Below are 26,462 nucleotides of genomic sequence, written 5' to 3' on the forward strand. Positions count from 1 at the left end.
AAGCCTAGATGAATAAACAGTATAGATATACAACGTATCTAAACAAAAAGAAACAGAATTGTCAGAATGGATTAAAATATCATTTCGTCTTCATCGTTGATGCCAGTTTGGAACTTTCACTCACTGCTGATTGTACCTGCTGGTGAAGAGTGAAATAGATAAATAATCAATTAGCTATGACATTACATCCAGTTGGTTTAGACCAATAAATAAATTGTGATTTGTAAACTCACTTTTAGGTTGAAATATTTCAGTAGTGCAACACGAATCTGTTTGGAAGGAACACATATTTTTTTTTATTGTAATGGGTTTTTGTTTTGCTACATATTTCAGTCTCATTCATCAGGTATTGTTGCCTGGTTACCCATCCACATCACTCCAGCCAAACGCCACACCCACTAATGTTTATTCTCCAACCGAGTGGGTGCGTTCAGTTAGATTAAACTTTTGCATGGTTGTGTAAACAGTTTGTACTGAATGACACGTTTCCCCAAAATGTTCTCGAACTGACTGAGGTATGTTTTCTCTGTTTGGTGGGTGCGGTGGGGCTTGAAGCAATAAGTGATATATTTACAGGCCAGCAGCCACGCTGACAGCGTTTCCCAACCCACAACCCAATAAATGATTTGATATTGAGAAAAAACGGCCGTATTGGACCTTTTTTCAGTAGCTTACCGGTTTTTCTCCAAAATATGCAGTGAGTAGAATGAAGAGACCCTGTAACAGAATAAAAACAACAACATTAAAACCTTGTGACCTGAAGAAGGAAAAGATGTCACGTCTACTCCTACTCCTCCCCTTCTGAGTTAGACGTCGTCTACTCCTACTCCTCCCCTTCTGAGTTAGACGTCGTCTACTCCTACTCTTCCCCTCCTGCGTTAGACGTCATCTACTCCTACTCCTCCCCTCCTGCGTTAGACGTCGTCTACTCCTAATCCTCCCCTTCTGAGTTAGACGTCGTCTACTCCTACTCTTCCCCTCCTGCGTTAGACGTCGTCTACTCCTACTCCTCCCCTCCTGCGTTAGACGTCATCTACTCCTACTCCTCCCCTCCTGCGTTAGACGTCGTCTACTCCTACTCTTCCCCTCCTGCGTTAGACGTCGTCTACTCCTAATCCTCCCGCGTTAGACGTCATCTACTCCTACTCCTCCCCTCCTGCGTTAGACGTCGTCTACTCCTACTCCTCCAACCATTCATTACTCACACCTGCGCCTCATCAGGCACACCTGGACCTTCCCTGATTACTCCCCCTATATATAGCACTCTGTTGGTATTTCCCATCCGGCATTATTGTCTCTGTTTCCATGTTCAGATGCATTCCTTGTTTTTGTATCTGTACATGTTTGTTTATATTAAACTCAGCACCTGCTTCCTAACTCCCTGCCTCTACATTACAAAAGACAATTACAGGGTTTGATCAAAAGACAATTACAGGGTTTGATCAAAAGACAATTGTATATTAGTCAGTGTTGCATTCAATTCCCTTCTAACACAGTTGACTGAATTGAGATGGAATTGACCCAAACCTAATCTCAGTCTTACCTGGAATGCGTTCAGCAGAGTGAAGGCGTAGTTCACCAGGTAGGCTATAGGTCCTTTGGTGATGTCAAACATCAAAACAAAAAATCCAAAAATCCATGTCCCTCCAAAGATTGGGGTTAGGAGGACAACCGCTTTTAGGATACCTTTGGCCACTTCTTTTTCATCCTTAGTGTTGACTTCAAGACTTGGTCTCAGGAGCCTTATGATAACTACTAGCATGCAGAACACATTGACTACTACAATAGTGCCAACAGGCAGAATGAACGCAAAGATCGAGCCCTTTAAAAAACCTTCATAAACCAGCCAACAAGCCTCGGTGGTGTAGTAGTAGTCCTTCTGGCCACTGTTGTAGGTGATAAATGTAATGAAAACAATTAACAGTGGACAGCAGTAGCCAACAGAAAAACACAGTCCCAAGCAAACCTTCTTGCTCATCTGATGGAACATAAATATCATCTGATGGAGAACCATGATACTCAGGCACAACATCCAGAAGAACATGGACAGGTAGCATAAATGCTTAATTACCACAAAGATCTGACACCAATTCTCTGGGATCATGTCGGGAAAAGCTGAGGCGAGAAAGCTGCAGTCGGCTACCAGTAAACACAGGCAGATGTTAATGTGGGCTGTGTGGCGACAATACGACACGCTGGACTTGACAACAGATTTCCACACAAGACATTCTATCACTAGACAGGAGAGAAGTGAGACAATTGAGATGCCCAAGCCCACATAGGTTATCTCCGTCATATAGGGAAGATTCTCTGGTTTCTTTGACATGAGGGTGGTGAATGAGGATAAGTGGGTGCATTCACAATGGTTTTCGTTATCAGGACCACTCCATACACAACCTTTACCAGACCATTGGCTTATTGTAAAATCCCAATATACACACTCTATCTTGTGGTTGCGGGGCCTTTCACTGATCAACTGGAAGTCTATTGAGATATCTGCAGATCCTTGACCAATAGAAGTGGACACCACGATGCTGTTTGGATCAGCGTCTGTTTGTTGCAGCTTTGGTAGATAGTTACTGAGAGATTTAAAACCTATAGTTTTAACCATCATGGAGCTAGTTCCCATGGTTACGGTGACATTGAAAACTTTGTTCACACAATTTTTCTCCGGCTGAGGTTTACAGCCAATCAACTCTATGTTTGTGTGTTGGTATGTGGTACTCTCGACATCTGACTGTTTAACCAGGCCCTCAACAGAAATCAGATATCTTTCAGCCATGGATCTGTTGACAAGGTCAGGTTTGAAAATCCATGACTTTTCAAGACTGCTATCCAAAAGATTGCTGGATGATATTAGAGCATCCTAAAAAAGGGGGTGGGGGAGGTCATATTTTAGTCGACTTCATTTAAAAATAAAAAAAATAACATTTCTGTTTACTTAATCTTTTGTTATTATAAATCGTACATACTGAAGAACAGATAAAGAACATTCTGGTAAAGATGATTTTGGATTATACTTACTTGTAATTGAGCCTTATTCAGTGTGTAATTTTTTTGAGAATCGTTGATTGCGTTGTTCATGGTGAAGAGAATGGACACCGAAGCATTCACATTAGCATAAGTGTTGATGGATTCTGATTTATCGGTGGAAGATTTCAGACGTGAAAATATGTTTGCAGAATTTTTCTCAACTGATCCGAGTCCTATTGCAAGGTTCTGTAATGATAGAAAAAAATGCATACAAAAACTACAGTTTAGAGCAGTGTAGAATAGATTTATAATAACAAAAAGTAATTTAAATGACAATACGGCCACCCCGCCACTTGTTTTGGGAAACAGCTGAGGGATGGGGCTGGAAAAATGTAAGCACTCTGAATAAGATCAAAATGATAGTTTTAACCATGTTTTGAAGCTAGTGTTTGTTTACAAATACATTGTTTACCAACAATGGAATAAAAAAACAAGATAATATATTGTGGGTACAGCAGTTGAACTAAGCTCATGAGGCATTTTAAGTTCTATTATTCTAGAATGAATGGGTCTACGGGTCGATCCACCAATTCAGTGCCTTTTGAGAAGTGTAACTCGACCCCCCCCCCCCCCCCCCCCCATTTTTTTGGTTCATTTCCCCTAATTTTAACATTCGGTCATAAAGAGCACATGTTCAACTTCAGAAAAAAAGGTTTTCCCATCTCAAGACGTAAAAAAAGACTATGAAAGTGCATAATAGGTGCCAACTAAAGTAAGAGGGTTGACATCTTAAATCAGCCATAAATCAATCCACTTCTGACAACAGGGAATGGCAATTTAATTCTTCACAAAAAAACAAACATTTCTAGCCTTTCTTATCTATAAATAAATAAATGATAATCTTCAGAAATCACTTTGTCAAAGCAACAAAATAATTTTACAATGATGGTGAACATTTTGAGACATTTTGGGGTGAAGTGGGTTAACACTAGAAGCTCCGATCCCAGTCATTTTGGGGTGAAGTGGGTTAACACTAGAAGCTCCGATCCCAGTCATTTTGGGGTGAAGTGGGTTAACACTAGAAGCTCCGATCCCAGTCATTTTGACTGCATAGTAATTCATTTAAAATGGAAATGTCTCTGCAATGTCCCCCTCTGCCCTTGACTTGTCCTAAATAAGTATATTTAACACTTATGATTATTATAATTTCATAAGCATAATTCCTGTTATAAGCTGTTTTTAAGTTACTTTTTCCAATATTAAAGTAGTATAGTATCACAGAACATATTGTGGTTTCACTAACCTTTGCCAAATAACACTTGAAATGTAAGAGATTAGCTTTATTTGAAAATATCACTTTTTCCAAGAATAACCGCTGTTCCTTTGTGCTCTACACATGAGCATGCTGCAGCAGATGGCTTACAGTAAGTAACATTAACTAATGAAAATCCTATTGTTTTTTTAAATACTTTTTTTCTTCTTCTGTTACCCAAGACCTTCATAAACACAAGTGAAGAATCATTTTTCTGATGGCATTTATGAAATGTATTTATTACTGTTAGAACGTTGCAGTCAAAATGGCTGCTCATTGGCGTATTGAGGCCCAGCTGTTTATTTAGATCTTCCTAGGAGACTCAGAGGTTGTGCGGAGGGATGCTGAATTTTGTCACTTTAGCAAGTTTTATGCATATTAAAAACCGTCATTTATAGAATTATTCATATGGTTTATATTAAAGGGATTTTAAAATTATTTTAAAGGTGCTTTTAAAATTCAATATTGGTTGGTGTCCCAGGAGGTCTACCCCGGGGGATGGTAATAGAGGGGAGATACGTGAGGCGACGTTGGCTCCCTCTGCTGGGCATATGGGAGCTGGGCAGCCCGAGACGGACAGCTAAGTGGATTTAATTAGAGGAAAGCCGTGGAGGCTAAATAAAAGGAGCACGATGGCACACCGCGGGAGAGAGACAGACACCAGTTAAGAGAGAGAAGAAAGACCGAGCAAAACCTAAGTTATTTCTTTGATGTATTAATTTTCTGTCTTAGTAAAGTAGTTTTTTCGGACTAAAGCCTCCCTGTCTCTGTGTCAATCTCTGCACGCTCAACCCAATGAATCAATTAGGATGATTTGTTTTAATACCTGTGAATCAATTAGGATGATTTGTTTTAATACCTGTGAATCAATTAGGATGATTTGTTTTAATACCTGTGAATCAATTAGGATGATTTGTTTTAATACCTGTGAATCAATTAGGATGATATGTTTTAATACCTGTGAATCAATTAGGATGATTTGTTTTAATACCTGTGAATCAATTAGGATGATATGTTTTAATACCTGTGAATCAATTAGGATGATTTGTTTTAATACCTGTGAATCAATTAGGATGTCATGTAGATCTACATTCACACAGTTAGATATTTCCTCCTCCCAAACTCCATTACTCAAACACCGTCTCTGGGTTTTTCCAATACCATTTTTACACTTCAGCACCGCCGTAAAGTTAGCCTTTGCGTTTGACCAGTCACCTTCAGCATGACAAAATTTTGAATTGCCTGTGGAAATAAACAGAATCGTTGACAATAAGTAAGAAATAGATATTCAAGACATATTTTCACCATTTTAGATGAACAATAAATAGGGTGGCTTTTAAAAATCTGTTTTTAACCCTTATTTTACCAGGTAAATTGACTGAGAACACATTATCATTTACAGCAACAAACTGGGGAATAGTTACAGGGGAGAGGAGGGGGATGAATGAGCCAATTGTAAACTGGGGATTATTAGGTGACCATGATGGTATGAGGGCCAGATTGGGAATTTAACCAGGACACCGGGGTTAACACCCCTACTCGTACGATAAGTGTCATGGTATCTTTAGTGACCACAGAGAGTCAGTACACCCGTTTTAACGTCCCATCCGAAAGACGGCACCCTACACAGGGCAGTGTCACTGAGACCAGAGGAAGGGGTGCCTCCTACTGACCCTCCAACACCACTTCCAGCAGCATCTGGTCTCCCATCCAGGGACCAACCCTGCTTAGTTTCAGAAGTTCAAGACAATGGTTGAGTTCCAGGTCGACTGTAATCTGATACCTGGATAGGATGATAACCACATATGATATAGCAATCTGATGCCCGACTGAAGTCGATGACGTGTCACACAACCCATGGTTGATGCAATTCAACGTCTGTAATGAAGTCGTCCTGGAACTCACCCAAGAATTTAAAAAATGATACTATACTGAACAAAAATATAAAGTCAACATGTAAAGTGTTGGTCCCATGTTTCATGAGCTTTAATAAAATATCCCCAAATGTTTCCATTTGCACAAAACTTTTTCTCTCAAATTGTGTGTACAAATTTCTTTACATCCCTGTTAATGAACATTTCTCCTTTGCCAAGATAATCCGTCCACCTGACAGTTGTGGCAGATCAAGAAGCTGATTAAACAGCAGGATCATTACACAGGTGCACTTTGTGCTGGGAACAATAAAAGGCCACTCAAAAGTTTTAAGAGAGCAGGCAATTGGCATGCTGACTGCAGTAATGTCCGCAAGAGCTGTTGTACGAGAATTTAAAGCTAATTTCTCTACCATAAGCCGCCTCCAATGTTGTTTTAGAGAATTTGGCAGTTCGTCCAACCTGCCTCACAACCGCAGACCACGTGTAAGCACGCCAGCCCAGGAACCTCCACATCCAGCTTCTTTACCTGTGGGATTGTCTGAGACCAGCCACCCAGACTGCTGATGAAACTGAGGAATATTTATGTCTGTAATAAAACCCTTTGTGTGGAAAAACTCATTCTGATTGGCTGGGACAGCTCCCAAGTGGGTGGCCCTGTTCCATCACAGGCCCACCCATGGCTGCTCCCCTGCCCAGTCATGTGAAATCCATAGATAGGGCCTAATACATTTATTTAAATTGACTGATTTCCTTATATGAACTGTAACTCAATAAAATGTTTGAAATTGTTCCATGTTGCATTTTTATATTTTTGTTCAGTATATTTATCATAGATTTAACTGAAAATATGCTTGCGTTTGTTACCCATTCCAAGAAGATTGGGGTATGCCGCTGAATGTTACTGTACCAATTTAGAGCATAATTGTTCATATGGCAAAATACAATGCTGGATAATGGTACTGAAAACCTACTGTAGATAACAGGGATATTGACAGTAGCATTTTTCTCTTGGGACAGGATGTTCATAAATGTACATGTTACAGCTGGCTCTTGTAAACTGCTGCAGCTGACAGTCGTATCAATCCTGTAAATTATGCCAGTACCGGTAACATCTGTGGAGGGATAAATTACAAGATTTAATAACTGCCAAATGTGTTCAACTGTGCTCCTAATTGCATTTTAATAGCAATTGTTATAACATACAGTCTTAAACATAGCGTAATTAACATGTGAGGACCATGAAGGGCAAAAAATTACCTTTTTGTTCATTTAATGGAGTTTCGGTGTTGGTGTAATTCCATGTCACATTGTAGTTTTCAGTGCTATTCATAATTTCACATTGAACTCTGACAAAGATTCTATCATTTGCATTATATTTCGTGTAACAGTCTGGAAATTGGGGCGTGCTACTAATGTAAATTTGTGGCAGGAGCGCTATGTCTAGTGTTGCACTGGCTTTGTGGTTTATGGTCACATTGGATGATTTTGGATTGAAGACACACGTGTACAGCCCTGCAGTTAAATGAAAAGAGAAACATGTTTTACTGTTTTATCTTACAATGAGTTAGTCTGCGTGACTCAAGACCACGCTAGCTCACTGACTTAAAGCCTAGGCATTAGTTATGGGAGCTAGCACAAGTCCTCAGACGACTCATCATAAGACTGCAATTCACCCAACGAACTCCACTTCACAAACCATAGGCCTATATCTGCACAGACCTTTCAGCACAGAGAAAAACTATAAAAATTGCATGAATATGAGCAAATAATGAATGTGTCCCAAGTAGCAACCTTTACCGTTGACAGTGCCCTACTTATGACCAGATCCTATAGGTAATAACGTGCCATTTGGAACACACCCACTATCTAATTGGCCCTGTGAACTGTCCTATCATCTTCTACAACACCATACAAAATAACAGATAACACATACCTTCCCAGATCTCCGTTGCCTGTCTGAGGAGAATTGTAGTAGTCCTACTAGTGGGTATCACTGTAGCATCAGTGCCTGTTGTTACGTCGAATGTTTTACCGTCACTCCTTTTCAAAACCCATTCAATTGGTTTCATGTCCTCCTTGGCTTGGCAGAGAATTGTCTGTTTAGAATCATATTTTACCGGGCCTTCTGGTACTGTGATCTCAACGACGCCTGTAAGAGAAAAGTACACCGAACATTTAGTAGCTTCTCACCTCTCCACCATGCTAGCGGATATGTGGTGAGCTGTGCATCACCATAGGGTGCTACTACACACATTGGTGGTGGAAGAGGTGAGAGGTTTCCCCCCTTTTCTATGTAACGCTCTTTGAAATGGTTTCAAGTTATCAGTCGTATGTTCAGGATACACATTGTATACACCGTCCAATGAAATGCTTTCTTGCAGGTTCCTTCTGGACAATACAACAACAATAAGAAATAACAAAATATAATACGAAGAAGACAAAGAAAAAGGCTCAGTAGAATAGAATAAACAATTTAGCATAAGTGTAATACAGGAGCAGTACGCCTTTGTTAAACTTTGCCCTGTGTAGCCCTCCCTGTGTCCCTACTAACTTGGCCTGCTTAGCTTCCACTGTGAGGCCACTAAATGCATCCCCCTCTCCACCCTCCATTTCTCAATAAATCACTTTTAGACGATACACCAGAAGAAGAAAATAAAATAAGAAAATAAACCACGACTTTGATAAATGTTCACTTTTTAAAATAGCATTTCCAAAACAAACCCTCAAAAACATGAAACAACTATTATTGTCAGAGGTTGCGCTCAACCCCATCTGCCTCGAGCCGCCCAGGCTGGCATGGAACAGAGCACACCCACAAACTCCAAGGTCAGTAGGCCCCACAGCCTATGCTGCAGATCTTTAGACCCATCCAACTTGAAAAAAAAGGTACAAAAAATAAACATCTAGCCTTCACTAAATAAACAAAAACAGGTTATGTGTTTCAGGTAATAGCCCTTACATTCCTTCATTACAACTCTAAGTAAATTCTCTGTCATGCAAAAAATAAAAATAATCAAGATGCAGAAAGAACAAGACAGAAGGAACAAAATATATAGACCTAGAGCGCATTCGGAAAGTATTCAGACGTTGTTATGTTACGGCCTTATTCTAAAATGTATTAAATACAAATATTTCCTCAGCAATCTACACACAAGACCTTATAATGACAAAGTTTAAACAGGTTTTCTTTTCTTAAAAAAAATGTATAATTTAAAAAAAATAGAAATATCTTATTTACATTAGTATTCAGATCCTTTGCTATGAGACTCAAAATTGAGCTCAGGTGAATCCTGTTTCCATTGATCATCCTTGATGTTTCTACAACTTGATTGAAGTCCACCTGTGGTAAATTCAATTGATTGGACATGATTTGGAAAGGCACACACCTGTCTATATAAGGTCCTAAAGTTGACAGTGCATGTCAGAGCAAAAACCAAGCCATGAGGTCAAAGGAATTGTCTGTAGAGCTCCGAGACAGGATTGTGTAGAGGCACAGATCTGGGGAAGGGTACCAAAAATATTCTGCAGCATTGAAGGTCCCCAAAAACACAGTGGCCTCCATCATTCTTAAATGGCAGAAGTTTGGAACCACCAAGACTCTTCCTAGAGCTGGCCACCAGGCCAAACTGAGCAATCGGGGGAGAAGGGCCTTGATCTGGGAGGTGACCAGGAACCCAATGGTCACTCTGACAGAGCTCTAGAGTTCCTCTGTGGAGATGGGAGAACCTTCCAGAAGGACAACCATCTCTGCAGCACTCCACCAATCAGGCCTGTATGGTAGAGTGGCACACAGCCAAGACAGTAGGAGTGGCTTCGGGAAAAGTCTCTGAATGTCCTTGAGTGGCCCACCCAGGGCCCAGACATGAACACGATCTAACATCTCCGGAGAGACCTGAAAATAGCTGTTCAGCGACGCTCCCCATCCAACCTGACAGAGCTTGAAAGGATTTGCATAGAAGAATGGGAGAAACTCCCCAAATACGTATCAAATCAAACTTTTTGTCACATGCGCCGAATACAACAAGTGAAGACCTTACCGTGAAATGCTTACTTACAAGCCCTTAACCAACAGTGCAGTTCAAGAAGAGTTAAGAAAAAATGTACCAAATGTACTAAAGTAAAAAATAAAGTAACACAGTAACATAACAATAATGAGGCAGGGGGTACCGGGGGTACCGGTACCGAGTCAGTGTACAGGATAGTTGAGGTAATTTGTACATGTAGGTAGGGGTGAAGTGACTATGCATAGATAATAAACAGTGAGTAGCAGCAGTGTACAAAATAAATAGGGGGGGGGGGGATTTGATTAATTGTTCAGCAGTCTTATGGCTTGGGGTAAGAAGCTGTTAAGAAGCCTTTTGGACCTAGACTTGGCGCTCTGGTACTGCTTGCCGTGCGGTAGCAGAGAAAACAGTTTATGACTTGGGAGACTAGAGTTTCTGACAATTTTATGGCCTTTCCTCTGACACCTCCTATTATATGGATCCTGGATGGCAGGAAGCTTGGCCCAGTGATGTACTGGGCTTTATGCACTACCCTCTGTAGCTCCTTACGGTCAGATGCCGAGCAGTTGCCATACCAGGCGGTGATGCAACTGGTCAGGATGCTCTCAATGGTGCAGCTGTAGTACTTTTTGAGGATCTGGGGACCCATGCCAAATCTTTTCAGTCTCCAGAGGGGGAAAATGTTTTGTCGTGCCCTCTTCACGACTGTCTTGGTGTGTTTGGACCATGATAGTTTGTTTGGTGATGTGGACATCAAGGAACTTGAACCTCTCGACCCGCTCGACTACAGCCCTGTTGATGTTAATGGGGGCCTGTTTGGCCCGCCTTTTCCTGTAGTTCCTTTGTCTTGCTCACATTGAGGGAGAGGTTGTTGTCCTGGTACCACACTGCCAGGTCTCTGACCTCCTCCCTATAGGCCGTCTCATCGTTGTCGTGTCGTCAGCAAACTTAATAATAGTGCTGGAGTCGTGTTTGGCCATGCAGTCGTGGGTGAACAGGGAGTACAGGAGGGGGCTAAGTACACAACCCTGAGGGGCCCCAGTGTTGAGGATCAGCGTGGCAGACGTGTTGTTGCCTACCCTTATTGACCTGTTTAAAGGTCTTGCTCACATCGGCTACCGAGAGCGTTATCACATAGTCATCCAGAACAGCTGGTGCTCTAGTGCATGCTTCAATGTTGCTTGCCTCGAAGCGAGCATAAAAGGCCTTTAGCTCGCCTGGACAGCTTGCATCTAGATTTCCCTTTGTAGGCAGTAATCGTTTTCAAGCCCTGCCTCATCCGACGAGCATCAGAGCCGGTGTAGTAGGAATAAATCTTCATCCTATTTTGACGCTTTGTTTGATGGTTTGTCTGAGGGCATAACGGGATTTCTTAGAAGCGTCCGGATTAGTGTCCCACTCCTTGAAAGCGGCAGCTCTAGCCTTTAGCTTGATGAGGATATTGCCTGTAATCCATGGCTTCTGGTTGGGATATGTATGTACGGTCTCTGTGGGGACGATGTTGTCGATGCACTTATTGATGAAGCCGTTGACTGAGGTGGTATACTCCTCAATGCTATTGGATGAATCCAGGAACAGATTCCAGTCTGTGCTAGCAAAGCAGTCCTGTTGCGTAGCATCCACGTCATCTGACCATTTCCATATTCAGCGAGTCATTGGTACTTCCTGCTTTAGTTTTTGCTTGTAAGCAGGAATCAGGAGGATAGAATTATGGTCATATTTTCCAAATGGAGGGTGGGAGGAGAGCTTTGTATGCATCTCTGTGTGTGGAGTAAAGGTGGCCTAGTTCTTTTTTTCCTCTGGTTGCACATGTGACATGCTGGTAAAAAAAAATGTAAAACGGATGTTAGCCTGCATTAAAGTCCCCGGCCACTAGGAGCGCTGCTTCTGGTTGAGCATTTTCTTGTTTGCTTATGGCCTTATAGAGTTGGCTGAGTGCGATCTTAGTGCCAGCATCGGTCTGGGGTGGTAAATAGACGGCTACGAATAATATAGATGAGAACTCTCTTGGTAAATATTGTGATCTACAACTCATTATAAGGTACTCTACCTCAGTCAAGCAATACCTCAAGACTTCTTTAATATTAGACATCACATGCGAAGCTTGTAGCGTCATACCGAAGAAGACTTGAGGCTGTAATTGCTGCCAAAGGTGCTTCAACAAAGTACTGAGTAATGTGATATCTCAGATTTTATTTATTTATACATTTGCAACAATTTCTAAAAACCTGTTTTTGCTTTGTCATTATGGTGTATTATGTGTAGATTGATGAGGGGGAAAAAAACCAATGTAATCCATTTTAGAATAAGGCTGTAAACATAACAACATGTTGAAAAAGTGAAGAGGTCTGAACACTTTCCGAAGGCACTGTATCAAGCATCCCAGAGTAGGAATGCTGATCTAGGATCAGGTCCCCTTGTCCATATTCTATTATTAATTGAATACTTTCCGAAGGCACTGTATCAAGCATCCCAGAGTAGGAATGCTGATCTAGGATCAGGTCCCCTTGTCCATATACTGTTATTAATTGAATACTTTCCGAAGGCACTGTATCAAGCATCCCAGAGTAGGAATGCTGATCTAGGATCAGGTCCCCTTGTCCATATTCTATTATTAATTGAACACTTTCCGAAGGCACTGTATCAAGCATCCCAGAGTAGGAATGCTGATCTAGGATCAGGTCCCCTTGTCCATATACTGTTATTAATTGAATACTTTCCGAAGGCACTGTATCAAGCATCCCAGAGTAGGAATGCTGATCTAGGATCAGGTCCCCTTGTCCATATACTATTATTAATTGAATACTTTCCGAAGGCACTGTATCAAGCATCCCAGAGTAGGAATGCTGATCTAGGATCAGGTCCCCTTGTCCATATACTATTATTAATTGAATGCTTTCCGAAGGCACTGTATCAAGCATCCCAGAGTAGGAATGCTGATCTAGGATCAGGTCCCCTTGTCCATATACTATTATTAATAACTGTTCATACAGTCAGACCAATTCTAATATTTTGTCACTAATCAGATTAGCTCTTTTGCCACTAATTGGGCAATTTGAGAAACAAGGTCAGAATTGGCTGCCTGTGTAAGTAAGCACAGCCATTGTGATCTAAAAGGCCATACTGATACTAAATCAGCACTCATACTGTGATATGCTTGATACATACGGCCCCCGATGTAGCTAGCCCCTGATTTAGATAGACATACCTGCTGTCTCTAGTGTGAACGTAGAATTCAGTATTTTTTCCAATTCTGCTGTTTTGCTTGCAAGGACATCAGCTGAAACGTCGTTGAGGTTCATTTCAAAAGCAATGATGACACTGCCACGACTTAAAGCAAAAACCAGGGACAAGATCAGGTCTACTGTATGTCGATCCCACAAAAAACTTAACATCATTTGTAAACGAGCTGAATTACCTGAACCCTGTGATGTGTATGTCATCAAATGAATTCAATGTACTGTACACCGCTTTCAGCTAAAACAAAGAAGAAAATTGTTTGCATATTAGAAACAAATTAAGAATGATCATGCACATAGATCTGTGAAGAGTATATTGTCAACATATATTATTGCAAATACCATATTAAACTATCTAAATAATATATATCCCTTTAAATTATAGTTCCTGTCTTCATTCTGTGTGTGTCATTAGAACATTGTAGTAACCCATTCCCATATTTTAAACCATTTTTATATGTACAGTATAAATTTGACAAATACCTTTGGCAATAATTCATCATGCAAGGTTTTATATTCATTAGAATTTGGATTGCTGTAACTTTCAAAATATACCCTTCCAGCTATGTTAAGTTGTCCAATGACAGTAACTGTGAATAAAAGAGATCATTATTTGCAATGTGTACTGGGCCTTTTGCATTCTGTCTTTGAACTGGCTTGTGAAAATGCAAACTGTTGACAGACTGGTATGTTAGATTATGTACACATTTTGGATTACACACACACACACACACACACATACACACACACACAGAATACCTCTTGTTTCAGGGAGGCACATTGGTTTTGTTTCTGTGGTTTCAAATGTGCAGTTTTTTAGTTTACAACAGTTAGGTGAAGACTGACATACTGCAACACTCCAGATATGCCCTGGTGTGCATTTGCACTGAGTTTTGTTTTGAAGAGGGACACAATCTGTTGAAATAAGTTCAATACATAATTTTAGCCATATTTACCCCAAAATAAATGAAACGGAAATCAAATGAAAATGAAGGGAACACAATGTGTAGGCACATATATAGAATTTGCTTTTTATAGGCCTATACTGAATAGACACGGGGTTAGACTTGTGTGTGTTTTTACAGTAGGTTTACTAATGCAATGTTTCCCATGTTAGAGTATTTGATTCTACATTAGTAAACCAGCTACAGTATTGCATACATATTTACCTGTTGTGATGTTAAGGGTGTCAACACTCACAGGATTGTCCATTTTAAAAGATTGGAGTATAGCATCAATACGGTTGTCTGGTATGGACGCCTCAGTCCTCAGTACCATATAGTAGACTTTTGTTGAGTTGCCTGAAACATGCAAAACACCATGCAAAACATACTTTAGAAATAGAGTATGTAAAGTTTGAAGTACTGTACAAGGAATTCAAAGTAAGAGCGGGCATGCAAATGATAAATTGTCAGATGCTCACTGTTTACCCATACCTCTATCAGCAGCATTATGTCATGATTACGGAGTCCTGTCGTATTACTGTGTTAGCTATATGGCAGGGTTGGGGTCAATTTAATTTATATTCAGTCAAATGCTTTCTAAATTAACTGAATCTAAATGGAATTGACCCCAACAACCCTTGTGGTACCTTCATTTCTGGATTGCTTCCAGACTATAGATTATGTCCCAGGTGATACTTGGAGCCTAGCCTCCTACAACCAGACTGATCTGACAAGCTCGGGAGATCAGTCTGGTTGTAGGAGGCTACCTGCAGCTATCGCTGGCTGAAAGTAGTACACAAAAGGGAATAGGGTTAGGGTAGTGGGCCAAAAGGGAATAGGATTAGGGTAGTGGACCAAAAGGGAATAGGATTAGGGTAGTGGACCAAAAGGGAATAGGATTAGGGTAGTGGACCAAAAGGGAATAGGGTTAGGGTAGTGGGCCAAAAGGGAATAGGATTAGGGTAGTGGACCAAAAGGGAATAGGATTAGGGTAGTGGACCAAAAGGGAATAGGGTTAGGGTAGTGGGCCAAAAGGGAATAGGATTAGGGTAGTGGGCCAAAAGGGAATAGGATTAGGGTAGTGGGCCAAAAGGGAATAGGATTAGGGTAGTGGACCAAAAGGGAATAGGATTAGGGTAGTGGACCAAAAGGGAATAGGATTAGGGTAGTGGACCAAAAGGGAATAGGATTAGGGTAGTGGACCAAAAGGGAATAGGGTTAGGGTAGTGGACCAAAAGGGAATAGGATTAGGGTAGTGGACCAAAAGGGAATAGGATTAGGGTAATGGACCAAAAGGGAATAGGGTTAGGGTAGTGGGCCAAAAGGGAATAGGATTAGGGTAGTGGACCAAAAGGGAATAGGATTAGGGTAGTGGACCAAAAGGGAATAGGATTAGGGTAGTGGACCAAAAGGGAATAGGATTAGGGTAGTGGACCAAAAGGGAATAGGATTAGGGTAGTGGACCAAAAGGGAATAGGATTAGGGTAGTGGACCAAAAGGGAATAGGGTTAGGGTAGTGGACCAAAAGGGAATAGGGTTAGGGTAGTGGACCAAAAGGGAATAGGATTAGGGTAGTGGACCAAAAGGGAATAGGATTAGGGTAGTGGACCAAAAGGTTATAGGATTAGGGTAGTGGACCAAAAGGGAATAGGATTAGGGTAGTGGACCAAAAGGGAATAGGGTTAGGGTAGTGGACCAAAAGGGAATAAGATTAGGGTAGTGGACCAAAAGGGTGCCATTTGGGAGGTAGACATAGTCTTCAAAATAGGAAAAAAATGTAAATGAGCTTACCATTTGCAGAGACCTGAGCAACAGCAACAAAAACACATCCCATTATTACTCAAGTACATATGTTCAGCAGGAACAAACCAGAAAGATACATTATACAATTATTATGGAATCGGGCAAATTTTCAAGTTTGTAATTAAGTATTTGGTTTGCTACAAACATATAGCTGAAATCTTGACCAACCTTGTAGCAAGTTAGTCCTAGAAAATATAAAAGAATGAAAGTCTTCATTTTGTAACCTTCAGATGGAGACAGAGATAGAAATGGCAGTTGGTGTACAGCAGAAACACAGTTGTAGGTCATTTACATTCCATCCCAACAAGATAACAGTCAGTGGAACTGTCAATACTTGGATAAACCCATGTTCACTTGGGAGTTGTTTTTCACTGTTGTTACATTGAATAAATAAAGTAACACATGAACACAAACATTTTTTGACAGACTTACTGGTATAAGAAATGTTTGATTATTTACCCATTTTGGATTACACACACACACACACACACACACACACACACACACACACACACACACACACACACACACACACACACACACACACACACACACACACACACACACACACACACACACACACACACAATAAACATCCCCAAACATGAAGGGCCATATATGACCAGGCCCAGATTTTAATCTGGACCTAATCATGAAATGGAAAGAATTATTATTCACAGGGTTAACAAAGGCACAATCGGTTTCAATGTCCTACTGTTCAATGGTCCATTCATTAAAATGTAGGTTAATATCCCCACATAATTAAACAGAGGGGCAATTCCAGCATTTATGGACATTTCACAGAATGAAACGTTTTATGTGTGTGTCTATAGTACCCCCTGGGGTGAGTGTATACCAGTGGAGGCAGGTGGGAGGAGCTATAGGGATACAGCTCCATATGTTTGATGTGTTTGATACCGTTCCATTAATTCCATTCCACATATTACAATGAGTCCTATAGCTCCTCCCACCAGCTTCCACTGGTTTACCCTGTACATGCCCCAAAAAGTGGATTTCTAAATATTGGCATGTTGGAGAAATAAAGCTAATAAGTGTTATGGATGTTACATGAAATGAGACTGAACAAAAGTCTGTGAGTTTGTAAGTCTTAGGTCAAAACATGGATTTCCAATTGCAAGGAAAGGCTTAGCTGAACACATAAACGATCATTTTGAAGACTGTCATTACCATCATAACTTTAGAGAGGAAAAACTGCCGTTATGGATGTTATGGAGTCTGAAATACACATTCAAATATGAAAGATTTCTTAATCAAAATCTATCATAACATATTTGTTGTCATTTGGAATGTTTTAAAAGGTCAGTAGAATGCATAATACTTTAGTACTGCTTTTACAGGCAGCCTGGATAGCACACCTGGCCAGGCACCACACCCTAACAGTTTATATTATTTTGTATCTTTAAACATATAAAACCTTTACCAGTTGAATGTGGATGTAAATATAAGATGTTTTTGTATAACAATTTTTCTGAAATATCAATTTTTCTAAAAGTCAGCATATTTTGGGCGGCTTTCATTTGAAAAAGACTACAGGACTATTCACAAAGTATATTTTTAATAAACAGTACTACCATGCCCATGTATGAGTAATGCATTTCAGCATATACAGCACCAGTCAAACGTTTGGACACACCTACTCATTCAAGGCTTTCTTTTGACTATTTTCTACATTGTAGAAAAATAGTGAAGACATCAAAACTATGAAATAACACATATCATGTAGTAACCAAAAAAGTGTAAACAAATCAAAATATATTTTATATTTGAGATTCTTCAAAGTAGCCACCTTTGGCTTGTTGACAACTTTGCACACGCTTGGCATTCTCTCAACCAGCTTCAGCTGGAATGCTTTTCCAACAGTCTTGAATGAGTTCCCACATATGCTAAGCACTTGTTGGCTGCTTTTCCTTCACTCTGCGGTCCAACTCATCCCAAACCATCTCAATTGGGTTGATGTCAGGTGATTGTGGAGGCCAGGTCATCTTATGCAGCACTCCATCACTCTCCTTCTTGGTCAAATAACCCTTACATAACCTGGAGGTGTGTGAGGTCATTGTCCTGTTGAAAAACCAATGACAGTACCGCTAAGCGCAAACCCGATAGGATGGCGTATCGCTGCAGAATGCTGTGGTAGCCATGCTGGTTAAGTGTGACTTGAATTCTAAATAAATCAACACTGTTTGTGATAACTGCAGTTGTTTCTAATCTTCAATTGTATCTTTCACTTGTGACACTTTGTCTTTTGTGTGTATTCTGTATTTTTATGTAATGTTTTATGGACATGCTGCTATTTCCCTGTTTCGCCTTCTTGCCAGGTTTTTAACCTCAATGGGTTTCGCCGTAAAGCCTATTTGAAATCGGACACTGTGGTAGGATTAACAAGAAGTTTATCTTTAAAATAGTGTAAAATACTTGTATGTTTGAGGAATTTTAATTATGAGATTTCTGTTGTTTGAATTTGGTCACCTGCACTTTTACTGGCTATTGTCATTTCAATCCCGTTAGCGGGATCTCAGCCCAAAGAGGTTATTAAATAAAGGTTAAATAAAAAATCAATGACAGTGTCACCAGCAAAGCACCCCCACACCATTACACCTCCTCTTCCATGCTTCACGGTGGGAACCACACAGGCAGAGATCATCCGTTCACATACTCTGCGTCTCACAAAGACATGGCCGTTGGAACCAAAAATCGCCAATTTTGACTCATCAGACCAAAGGACAGATTTCCACTGGTCCAATGTCCATTGCTCATGTTTCTTGGCCCAAGCAAGTCTCTTTTTCTTAATGGTGTCCTTTAGTAGTGGTTTCTTTGCAGCAATTTGACCATGAAGGCCTGATTCACGCAGCCTCCTCTGAACAGTTGATGTTGAGATGTGTCTGTTACTTGAACTCTGTGAAGCATTTATTTGGGCTGCAATTTAATGAACTTATCCTCTGCAGCAGAGGTAACTAACTATATGTTCAAGATGGCGTAGCAGTGAAGACGTGTTTGTTTGTCCTCTCGTATACTTTTGTATTTTTGTCAATATATTTCAATTAATTTTCAATCTCTTTTCGTTTTTTTTATTCGATTATACCTTCCGGTAACCTGCTTCACCCAATGTGATACGGAATCGCTATTATTTTCAATTTTAGAACACATTCAAGAACCTCCAGAAGCTAACCAGCTAATTAGCTACAAGCTATTTAGTCATTGTTAGCCACTGCTAGCGGCCTTTACCTTCTGCACAGATACAAGCCCTGTTTTTAGCCTGGATAATACTCGCTAGTCTACCAGTATCGGACTGTCTCTCCACAACAACGCCGGATTCCTGCCGTAATCCCTGGATCACTACTTCTGATCTTCACAGCTAGCTAGCTAGCTAGCTCACAGCTTGCAGCTAGCTAGCTCACAGCTAGCTTGCACTCACCGTGGCACCCAGTACTGAAGCTATCCCTGAGGCCCACCTCCCGGCCTACTCAGTTGTTCACCCGAACCCCACTCATACACGGCTAGAGCCCAATACTCCACCGGATCCTTGCTGTAAACTCTGGAACTTGGCACCGGATCACCGCTGCTACCGATTGGCTATAGTGGCTAACGCCACTGTCACGAAGCTAGCACCAGTTAGCCGTGAGCCCGGCTAGCAAACTAAATTCTACAATACCTCTTTCACCATCTGGCTTGGATTCTCTGTCGACACGGCGCCCCGCTGCACCACCACGTCTGGTCTGCCGACGAATACTCCATCCGCTGTGCCTTCAACCGGCCTCCGTCGGAGCAGACGCTCCTACTAACCCCGGGCTACAAACTTTAAACGCTGTGTCGCTAGCATAGTGGCGGCTTCCCTGTTCCATCTACTGCTGCCCCCTGGACACTATGATCACTTGGCTACATAGCTGATGCCTGCTGGACTGCCCATTAATCACGGTACTCCATTCCGTTTATTTATCTTTTATCTGTCGGCCCCAGCCGCGAACTCAGGCTCTGTGTGTAGTTAATCCGACGCTCTCTGCCTAGTCATCGCCATTTTACCTGCTGTTGTAGTGTTTGCTGATTAGCTGTTGTTGTCTCACCTGTTGTTTTAGCTAGCTCTCCCAATCAACACCTGCGATTACTTTATGCCTCGCTGTATGTCTCTCTCAAATGCCAATATGCCTTGTATACTGTTGTTCAGGTTAGTTATCATTGTTTTAGTTTACATTGGAGCGCCTAGTTCCACTCTTCATTCCTCTGATACCTCCTTTGTCCCACCTCCTCCATATGCGGTGACCTCACCCATTACAACCAGCATGTCCAGAGATACAACCTCTCTTATCATCACCCAGTGCCTGGGCTTACCTCCGCTGTACCCGCACCCCACCATACCCCTGTCTGCGCATTATGCCCTGAATGTACTCTACCATGCCCAGAAATCTGCTCCTTTTATTCTTTGTCCCCAACGCTCTAGGCGAGCAGTTTTGATAGCCTTTAGCTGCACCCTCATCCTACTCCTCCTCTGTTCCGCGGGTGATGTGGAGGTAAACCCAGGCCCTGCATGTCCCCAGGCACCCTCATTTGTTGACTTCTGTGATCGAAAAAGCCTTGGTTTCATGCATGTCCACATCAGAAGCCTCCTCCTTAAGTTTGTTCTACTCACTACTTTAGCACACTCTGCCAACCCTGATGTCCTTGCCGTGTCTGAATCCTGGCTTAGGAAGGCCACCAAAAATTCTGAGATTTCCATATCCAACTATAACATTTTCCGTCAAGATAGAACTGCCAAAGGGGGAGGAGTTGCAGTCTACTGCAGAGATAGCCTGCAAAGTAATGTCATACTTTCCAGATCCATACCCAAACAGTTTGAACTTTTAATTTTAAAAATGAATCTCTCCAGAAATAAGTCTCTCACTGTTGCCGCCTGCTACCGACCCCCCTCAGCTCCCAGCTGTGCCCTGGACACCATTTGTGAATTGATCGCCCCCCATCTAGCTTCAGAGTTTGCTCTGTTAGGTGACCTAAACTGGGATATGCTTAACACCCCGGCAGTCCTACAATCTAAGCTAGATGCCCTCAATCTCATACAAATCATCAAGGAACCCACCAGGTACAACCCTAAATCTGTAAACAAGGGCACCCTCATAGACGTTATCCTGACCAACTGGCCCTCCAAAGACACCTCTGCTGTCTTCAATCAGGATCTCAGCGATCACTGCCTCATTGCCTGTATCCGCTACGGGTCCGCAGTCAAATGACCACCCCTAATCACTGTCAAACGCTCCCTAAAACACTTCTGCGAGCAGGCCTTTCTAATCGACCTGGCCCGGGTATCATGGAAGGATATTGACCTCATCCCGTCAGTTGAGGATGACTGGTCATTCTTTAAAAGTAACTTCCTCACCATCTTAGATAAGCATGCTCCGTTCAAAAAATGCAGAACTAAAAACAGATATAGCCCTTGGTTCACTCCAGACCTGACTGCCCTAAACCAGTACAAAAACATCCTGTGGCGGACTGCAATAGCATTGAATAGTCCCCGCGATATACAACTGTTCAGGGAAGTCAGGAACCAATACACGCAGTCAGTCAGGAAAGCAAAGGCCAGCTTTTTCAAGCAGAAATTTGCATCCTGTAGCTCTAACTCCAAAAAGTTCTGGGACACTGTAAAGTCTATGGAGAACAAGAGCACCTCCTCCCAGCTACCCACTGCACTGAGGCTAGGTAACACGGTCACCACTGATAAATCCATGATAATCGAAAACTTCAACAAGCATTTCTCAACGGCTGGCCATGCCTTCCTCCTGGCTACACCAACCACCTGCCGCGGCCATCCCCCTCTTCAAAGGGGGAGACACCCTGGACCCAAACTGTTACAGACCTATATCCATCCTGCCCTGCCTATCTGAGGTCTTCGAAAGCCAAGTCAACAAACAGATCACTGACCATCTCGAATCCCACCGTACCTTCTCCGCTGTGCAATCTGGTTTCCGAGCCGGTCACGGGTGCACCTCAGCCACGCTCAAGGTACTAAACGATATCATAACCGCCATCGATAAAAGACAGTACTGTGCAGCCGTCTTCATCGACCTGGCCAAGGCTTTCGACTCTGTCAATCACCATATTCTTATTGGCAGACTCAGCAGCCTCGGTTTTTCTGACTGCCTTGCCTGGTTCACCAACTACTTTGCAGACAGAGTTCCGTGTGTCAAATCGGAGGGCATGTTGTCCGGTCCTCTGGCAGTCTCTATGGGGGTGCTACAGGGTTCAATTCTCGGGCCGACTCTTTTCTCTGTATATATCAATGATGTTGCTCTTGCTGCGGGCGATTCCCTGATCCACCTCTACGCAGACGACATCATTCTGTATACTTCTGGCCCTTCCTTGGACAATGTGCTTTCTAACCTTCAAACAAGCTTTAATGCCATACAACACTCCTTCCGTGGCCTCCAACTGCTCTTAAACGCTAGTTAAACCAAATGCATGCTTTTCAACCGTTCGCTGCCTGCACCCGCATGCCCGACTAGCATCACCACCCTGGATGGTTCCGACCTAGAATATGTGGACATCTATAAGTACCTAGGTGTCTGGCTAGACTGTAAACTCTCCTTCCAGACTCATATCAAACATTTCCAATCTAAAATCAAATCTAGAGTCGGCTTTCTATTTCGCAACAAAGCCTCCTTCACTCACGCCGCCAAACTTACCCTAGTAATACTGACTATCCTACCGATCCTCGATTTCGGCGATGTCATCTACAAAATAGCTTCCAATACTCTACTCAGCAAACTGGATGCAGTTTATCACAGTGCCATCCGTTTTGTTACTAAAGCACATTATACTACCCACCACTGCGACCTGTATGCTCTAGTCGGCTGGCCCTCGCTACATATTCGTCGCCAGACCCACTGGCTCCGGGTCATCTACAAGTTCATGCTAGGTAAAGCTCCGCCTTATCTCAGTTCACTGGTCACGATGGCAACACCCACCCGTAGCACGCGCTCCAGCAGGTGTATCTCGCTGATCATCCCTAAAGCCAACACCTCATTTGGCCGCCTTTCCTTCCAGTTCTGTGACTGGAACGAATTGCAAAAATCGTTGAAGTTGGAGACTTTTATCTCCCTCACCAACTTTAAACATCTGCTATCTGAGCAGCTAACCGATCGCTGCAGCTGTACATAGCTCATCGGTAAATAGCCCACCCAATTTACCTACCTCATCCCCATACTGTTTTTATTTATTTACTTTTCTTCTCTTTTGCACACCAGTATCTCTACCTGCACATGACCATCTGACCATTTATCACTCCAGTGTTAATCTGCTAAATTGTAATTATTCGCCTACCTCCTCATGCCTTTTGCACACAATGTATATAAACTCTTTCTTTTTTCCTACTGTGTTATTGACTTGTTTATTGTTTACTCCATGTGTAACTCTGTGTTGTTGTCTGTTCACACTGCTATGCTTTATCTTGGCCAGGTCGCAGTTGTAAATGAGAACTTGTTCTCAACTAGCCTACCTGGTTAAATAAAGGTTAAATAAATAAATAAAAAAATAACTCTGGGTCTTCCTTCCCTGTGGCGGTTCACCTGAGAGCCAGTTTCATCATAGCGCTTGATGGTTTTTGAAAAGTTTTTGAAAATTTCCGGATTGACTGACCTTCATGCCTTCAAGTAATGATGGACTGTCATTTCTCTTTGCTTATTTGAGCTGTTCTTGCCATAATATGGACTTGGTCTTTTACCAAATAGGGCTATCTTCTGTATACCACCCCTAACTTGTCACAACACAACTGAGTGGCTCAAACGCATTAAGAAGGAAAGAAATTCCACAAATCAACTTTTAACAAGGCACACCTGTTAATTGAAATGCATTTCAATTGACTACTTCATGAAGCTGGTTGAGAAAATGCCAAGAGTGTGCAAAGCTATTATTCTACGATGTAGAAAATGGTAAAAATAAAGAAAAATTCTTGAATGACTAGGTGTGTGCAAGGAGTTGACTGACTGGTACTGTATTTTCCAAGATAATCTTAAATATAGAACATCCAATGAATTTTACGGATATCATAACACTGAACAATTATACTTACAATGAAAAGAGAGACACCAATTATAGACCATATAAAACCTTGTTGAAAGTTGGCTTTACAGATAAAGTTTCAAGATGATCTGATGTAAGGTGCATGTTTTACAAAAACTTTTCCTAAAAAACATAATGTATGTTACATTGCCCGTCCCAGTCACCCCCCTATCACTAAAAGACTCAAACCACTTCTATCTGGTTTGTATTGCTTCATTAACATCTAATTTCCATAACTAACACTGGGGGACAGATGTGAGTGGAAAAACATGCTCTGTGGGCCCTTTCTAACCAGTTTTCCCGTTGGGTTTCCGTACAATCTTTATATGCAAGTGAAGTACTTCAGATAAAACATTTCACCACAAGCCTTATTGAAACAGAAAAGGTGTAGGTCGACATTAAAAATGTTGACAGAACAAAATACACTAAGACAATGTAGGATCTTTTTGTGTCGGTAAAATGAATTATGCGAGAAATGTCGCAGGAAACACTTTTATGCGCAAATATTGATATAACAACCATCATATCGAAGTAAATCACGCGATGACACGTTGTGTAGTCCTCCCACTACGACACGTCGGGAAAAGCGTGCATATTATTGGGCTACATATGAAATGCATTATGATGAATTTAACAGGGTGGTGAAAATGCAAGGTGATGAGCTTGATGCTGCTTTCCAATAAATATCGAGGGTCTTATTCTGGTGACATGATCATCGATGCTTGGCTGCCGTTTGACAAATAAAAATAGTCTGTCCACAATAATCTCATCATGGAGGCTCTCCAATCCGCTATGTGTCTGCAAACTAAACTGACGGCTAGAGCGCAGTGCCAATACCAGAGTGGTACGTTGGTATTGGCAATACGCTGGTATTGGCATTGCCCGAGAAGCCGGTGTTTGGAGGATATATTGGCACATCTGTTTTTAGGCCACTCCAAACACTGCTTTTATTTTTTATAGTTGCCTGGCTGGGCTGATTAGACAGCGGATTGAGTAGTCAGATGGAACAGAGTCAATAGGCATTTTAACGTAATCGATGTATGTGATATTACATTATATTAAGTGAACGATACCTTTTAAACATTGGTGTTTTCATGGTTATTTTAGGTGGGGCTTTGTGGTAAATGAGGGATTCATTCATTAATGTAATATGTGGAATACCGGCTGGAATGCGGTTTTAACCAATCAGCATTCAAGATTAGACTCACCCTTTGTATAAAGGCCTATAACACAACATTTTTTTTGTGAGAAAACTATTAGTAGAGTTGAAAATGCGATGGAAACCCATTTAACTTAACTTTTTTTTGTAGGGGAGGGGATTTAAAAATGTCATCACGCACAGCTTTTTATCCACAACAAGTCAATTTGATGGGAAAATGTGCATATAGTTTTTATAAAGATTTCTGAATATTCGCATGGAAATCTATCGCCAATTGGATGGAAACCTAGCTACCAATGGTCAGAATTAATGCAATTTCCTACTTAAACGCTTCAAATAATGCCTGAACTCCCACATATAATTCAGAATGAGTTGAGAATGCAGAATGATTAACATCAACCTCCCCTCTTTGATTCCCCCGATAAATATCAGCAAAATATTAACATCAATATTTGAAGAATATAAAAAATGCAGAAGCAGTTACACTGGATAGAATTGAGAATATGAAGAATACCTACCTCTCTTCCTTGTCTCCCTCGAAAGTATCAGCAAAATATGAATCAGCAAGCGAGGTGAAGCACACCATCCATTCCCGAGCAGACTTGTAAATCTGGGAGTAACTTCAGGTTGATATGCTGTTTTTGAGAGCAATAGAAAACAATGGCGCCTCTATGAAACTGTAAAACAAAACGTCCCCTGTCCATTTGCATCAAAGAGCTCGCTTTATGAAAAGTAGATATGAAAATTGATGATGTAGGCCCACATGCATCATTCCCTAATGTGTTTATCATTAAAGAACCATGTGCTTGTTGAAGCAAACTGCAATTTGCATAGTCCACACTAAGTGCTAACCTTTTCTGAGTCAAGATCACTTTCGCAGTCAAACAGCAAGCTGAGATCTACTGCCTTTGACTTAAATGTTTTTACATTAACCTAATAAAAACAGTTCTGTAGGAATTAGTTCCGTGCAGTATGCCTAATACATTATCACAGCATATTGGCTATATGCCTGTCCTGACAATATTGTTCTTCTCAGACCATATTGTATTTCAAAACTCGAGCTTTGATAACAAAATGGATCAGTTGGTGTAGC

General features: G+C 41.4%; 1 protein-coding gene across 1 annotated transcript; it reads right to left on the reverse strand.

Annotated features, from left to right (window-relative positions):
* adgrf3a (adhesion G protein-coupled receptor F3a) lies at positions 1–26,079 on the reverse strand. The gene is made up of 17 exons (XM_036962884.1): positions 25,888–26,079; positions 16,318–16,373; positions 16,138–16,150; positions 14,572–14,703; positions 14,162–14,317; positions 13,886–13,992; positions 13,582–13,640; positions 13,372–13,493; positions 8,093–8,308; positions 7,417–7,671; positions 7,131–7,271; positions 5,343–5,527; positions 3,025–3,219; positions 1,544–2,866; positions 676–717; positions 234–269; positions 1–139 (listed from the first exon to the last, which is right to left on the reverse strand). The coding sequence occupies exons 2-17, from the start codon at positions 16,363–16,365 to the stop codon at positions 80–82; spliced, it is 3,090 nt and encodes a 1,029-aa protein (XP_036818779.1). The 5' UTR covers positions 16,366–16,373; positions 25,888–26,079; the 3' UTR covers positions 1–79.
* Between the last annotated feature and the right edge of the window lie 383 nt (positions 26,080–26,462).

This window comes from Oncorhynchus mykiss, chromosome 25 (assembly GCF_013265735.2).
Source record: "Oncorhynchus mykiss isolate Arlee chromosome 25, USDA_OmykA_1.1, whole genome shotgun sequence".
NCBI classification, from domain to species: Eukaryota; Metazoa; Chordata; class Actinopteri; order Salmoniformes; family Salmonidae; genus Oncorhynchus; species Oncorhynchus mykiss.